The 4,715-nt window shown below is 41.4% G+C and overlaps 1 protein-coding gene across 1 annotated transcript; it reads left to right on the forward strand.

The window, feature by feature from the left end:
- The first annotated feature begins 3,922 nt into the window (after positions 1-3,922).
- Positions 3,923-4,390, forward strand: LOC146626224 (transmembrane protein 100-like). Its single transcript, XM_085360401.1, has one exon. The coding sequence runs from the start codon at positions 3,923-3,925 to the stop codon at positions 4,388-4,390; it is 468 nt and encodes a 155-aa protein (XP_085216527.1).
- Positions 4,391-4,715: the final 325 nt, after the last annotated feature.

Here is a 4,715-nt window from a genome sequence, read left to right on the forward strand (position 1 = left end):
TCTCATCAGATATACAAACCAATATCATGACCTGGAGCTGTGGCTCCAGCAAACATTAGCTGATACTAGAAAGTAATATTAAATAAAGTCAATCAAGCTTAAACGTGCTTAAGTGTTGTTTAGCGCAACCTCCGCTGCACAGCAAATTCAAAAGTGTTAAATGTTTTGGTGTTAATAGTCTTCTTGCAAAAGTAGAGTTAATTTTACTCTAAGCAGAGTCACATTCTTTTAATGTAACTCTGAGGTGTAAAATGATAGTAGTTAAAATCGAGTGTTAAAAATGAGTGTTTCTCTGTCAAATCTGGAGGTGTTACAATGGAAACATTAACTCTTGACCTCTTAACTCTGAACTCCTAGACGGGCTATGACACCAATAGAGTAAATTCACAGACTCCGCCCCCAGCACGGCTCCAATCGAAGCTGAAGTGAAGCCGTTTCAGAACATTTTGCTCTACATATTTGAGTTGTTTGCCATGCTTGGTAAGTCATTTTTTCAAAGATTGTTTCAATTATTATTATGAGCTTTTACTTCTGTGGCTCTTTAGAGTTGAGACAAAGCTGTGTGAAAGGCATTAGCCATGTTGCTCGGTGATAGCATAATATTCTGTTTTAGCTAGCTGAAAGGTATTGTTTGCGGGCAAATACCACAGCCTTGAAAAAAAGCTTGCATGTGAATTTTCAGTCAAACCTTTGGTCAAATACACCTAAAACAATGTCTAGAATGTGAAATGTTGGTATAATGGTGCTACTTGAAGCCTGAAAACGATCGCCCATAAAAAAAGCGAGCAAACAGCAGTAGCAGGCGTCCTGACTGGGTTCTACGTTAGCATAGATCCCTCCAGAGTTTTGTGCACACGGTTTAGGTAAAAATTAAAAAGGTTGAGGTTTTACATTTAGTTCAGTATTACCTGTTGCCTGTGTCTTTGTCTTTTGGGAAAATACTTTACACAAGTAATGGCTCAAAGAGGATTCCTTTTTTTTTTTTTTTACTGTGCTGCAATTGTTTACTGGATTATTTGTGCCATTAATTAGTATCAACTAATTTTTATTCGATCTCCGCACAGGATATGCTTGTGAAGATGGAATATGGGGGAGAGCAGAAGTGCGTTGAAGTTCCACAAAGGGATGAATGAAGGACATGCATATTGTATTGAAGAAATAAGTGATGAGAACGCTGTTATTTGCATTTACCATGTCAGACCTTTTGATAAACAAAATTCTAATGAAAGTGAGAACATGTATACTGTTACATCTTTAAGAAAATGTTTTGAAATTGTGGTGCGCAGTTCAGAATAAATGTTTTTCAAAAACCATTGCATCTTTTTAGTAAATGTTTATTTCCAAAAGAAATTTATAGAAGTTCAGAACAGTAAAATTCCCGCTTTTTAGAATGAATTAGAAGATAACTCTTACGTAGTTAAACTAAAATACTCTTTGAGAGTTAATATATAAACTCTTAACACCAAGTGTTAAATTATCAACTCCAGACAGATTTGGTGTTTAACACTAAATCAGAGTTAACGTACCAACTCTCCAAAAAGAGTTAAATTAACACTCTCTGGTGTGGACCCATATAGACACTTTAACAGTGTTGAAATCAAATCCGACAGTGTTAATTTGGACATGCTGGATTTGCTGTGTGGTTTCTTCTTTCTGGCGCAGAGAGAAAAGCTGATCAGCTGATCATTGATCAGTTTCGTGATTGAATTAGCAACTTTCTAGCTGAAGAGGAACGGGACAAATCGTGTTCCTTTTCACCTCAACTTTAAAGTTCGACCTCCTCGGCTGTAATTGGTCCAGCCCAGAGTCGATCATGACCAACTGGCCAAGCCACCACCATTCATTTGTACCGTTAAAAAAAGAAAAGAAATAAAACCCCATCGGCCCTTAAAAATGAAAAATCACGAGCGGCCCAGCAGGCAAATGCCGGGTATGCCCAATGGCCAATCCCGCCCTGGCTACAGGTGTTACAGGAGTGATACATCTCCTGCTGTCAGGCCTGCAGGTATCAGGCTGTTGTTCTCCTTTATCTCATAGTGGACAGAAATTATTTTTTGGAGTCGCACAAATAATTTGTGTGGCATCAAATTTGATGCAGAACAGCTGATTCTGTAAATAGTTTTAAATTTTTATTTAAAAAAACGCCTTGGCTGCATTTTTAGGTAAACAGCAGCAAAAAACTTTGTTGTTTGCATAACTCAGTTACTTTTTTGAAGAAGTAACTATATAATTAATTGCCCAAAATTGGTCATTATATACTGTATTTTGCGGACAGAGAGTTACAGGACTCGCTCCCAGACCACAGACTCATACTCATAATACAAGTCAGAGCTTTATTAAAAAAGAAATTTAAAAAAAAGAAAGAAAGTCGTGTTTTCAAAATTGGAGTTCAAGTTATGAACAAGATTTTTAAAATTTTTCATTGTAAGTGGGCTAAAGCACTTAATTAAAAGTAGTCTAACATAAATGTAAATGCTGTAATTTGATTATTTTAATAAACCATGTAACTTGGATGGATTTGATGCTGGCGTGACGACAGTGCACACGTCTGCTGTTGCTCACAGTGGTCCAAGGAATCGCTCAGTGAGTTTGTGCGTTCGCTCAGACACATGAAAAATTAGAGGGAACATTGCTCCTGTGTCCTACTGTCATTTTCTGAACAGCATAAGAGATACATGCTGGAGAAATGTGACACAAACATGACCATAACCATCATGCTTTTGTGCAAAAAATGTCTTCACTTCAATTCTGAATTATGATTAGCTGTTTTAAAAAAAATACAAATTTGGGTGCTGTTCAGTCTTTACTAATTACATGTCTTGCTTCTCTGTGACCTTCATGGGTTTGATTAAAACTATTAAAAACTGAATTATCTCAGTTTTAGCAGTCCCGCTTTTCTTGCTGAAAAGATGACATTTTGCAGATACAAGGTTTCTATCTCACTGTAATTATATTCCACTGTCACCCTTGGGGTGGGGATCTTGCACTGTCTTGTAACACAACTGGAGACACTGGAGATTTTCACATGACCCTGATAACATGTGTGACAGCAGCAATGAAAATGAAGTCAGGGACAGAGCTGCGGGATGTGGTGTCATAGTATTCATGCCGATTACATTTGTTGGTCCGATTTCATTGTCAAGAAGCATCTTTTTCTCATTTCGGTATCAGTGTCATTTATATTCTGCCCATAATGAAAAAATGCAGTGCCTTTAAGGGGTATCTCAAATTCCATGTCACACTAAATAATGAATTAAGATCAGTGAATGAGACCGCTGAACGGTTAACCTCATCTCAGCCCCTCCTCCCTGAATCACTCTGCGAGTGGAGCCAATCAGATGCTTGCATCCCATTGACCGCGTCCCACAGGCTCCACCTCCTCTCCTCTGTCATTATATAATCCTATGAACATCGGCATCACAACACTGTGGTGCTGCTGCTGCTGCGAGCCGCTCAGGAGACAAGGCTGCACTGAAAACATTCACTCATTGATGGATACTGAAAATACCGGGTAAGTGCCTCCTCTCTGTGGCAGATCTGTCTCATCTGTTGGCTTTATTTTTCCCTTCTTCCATCCTTTTCCTGTGAATGTCTCCAGCCCTCTTGGAATGTTTGCTCAGTAGTTGTGTTTTCTTCTCTGTCTTGCCCTATTTTTTCTTCTTTCCCCCCATCTCCTGCTTTCTATTTTCAGGTCTTCTCTCTGTGTCTCCAGTTGCAGGCACATGCTGGCGTTAAGTACTGAGAGCAACAACAACAAGACCAGTAGCAGCAACCTCTCTGTCATTGACAGCACTCGAAGCAGCTTCAGAGAAACCCCCTGTAGCATCATAAACGGCAGCAATCATCAAACGTACTCAAAGAGGACCCCCGCTGCCGACGGGCAGCTTTTCGCGCTTCGTCACTCAAGGACGGCAGCTCTGAGATGGGCTGCTCCTCAGGGCGCCAGCCCCCAGCCTCGGTCCTTCATCCGGACCTGGACTGCGGCAACAGCAGCGAGGCCAACAACTTGCCCCAGGACTCTGAGAACCAGGGTTTGAACGGCTGTGGCGAAGGAGGGGAGATGGAGGGAAGTGTCAGAAGGTGTTCGGCCAAACCTCCAGAGTCTCTCCCAACGCTGGAAAGGCTCGCCCAAGCTACAGGCGGGACAGAGAAGTCCTGGTACCGCTGCGTGTTCCCGTTCGGCGTGATATCTCTGGTGATCGGCATGGCAGGAACTGGGGTGACGTTTACCTTTAACACGTTGCTCCAGACCAAAGTAGTGTCCGTGGCGCTGCTGTGTGTCGGCGTCGTGATGTTGCTTGTGGCAGCAGTCTGCTGGAGGGCCCACAGACTGAGGAGGAGGAAAAAGAAAGAAGGTGGATTCTTCATTGCTGATCAGGGTACTTTGTGATGGAGGGCGTTGTTCAGGCTGATGTATTCCAGAGGGGACAGAGCAGTCGGAGTTGGACTTTTTGAATGAGAAGGGCAACTAAAAAAGAAAAAGACAAGAAGTTGTAGGGCCTGAACTTGAAAAGACTGAAAAAAGTTGGATGTCATTGTTAGTATTTCTGCCAGGTAAACTTTGTAACACCTTAAACTTTAGAAAACCTTCTAGCAAAGGAACCATCATCATGACCAGATACACAGGGTAGAATACACATTGCACACTCCATACAAGCCCTCCCTCTCCACTCTTCTGTTCAGTCCAGTAATGGATCCACCTGGATGAAAGCGGA

This window comes from Diplotaxodon limnothrissa, linkage group LG8 (genome assembly GCF_057381915.1).
Source record: "Diplotaxodon limnothrissa isolate DT_005_m linkage group LG8, D_limnothrissa_male_GT1.1, whole genome shotgun sequence".
Classification (NCBI taxonomy): Eukaryota; Metazoa; Chordata; class Actinopteri; order Cichliformes; family Cichlidae; genus Diplotaxodon; species Diplotaxodon limnothrissa.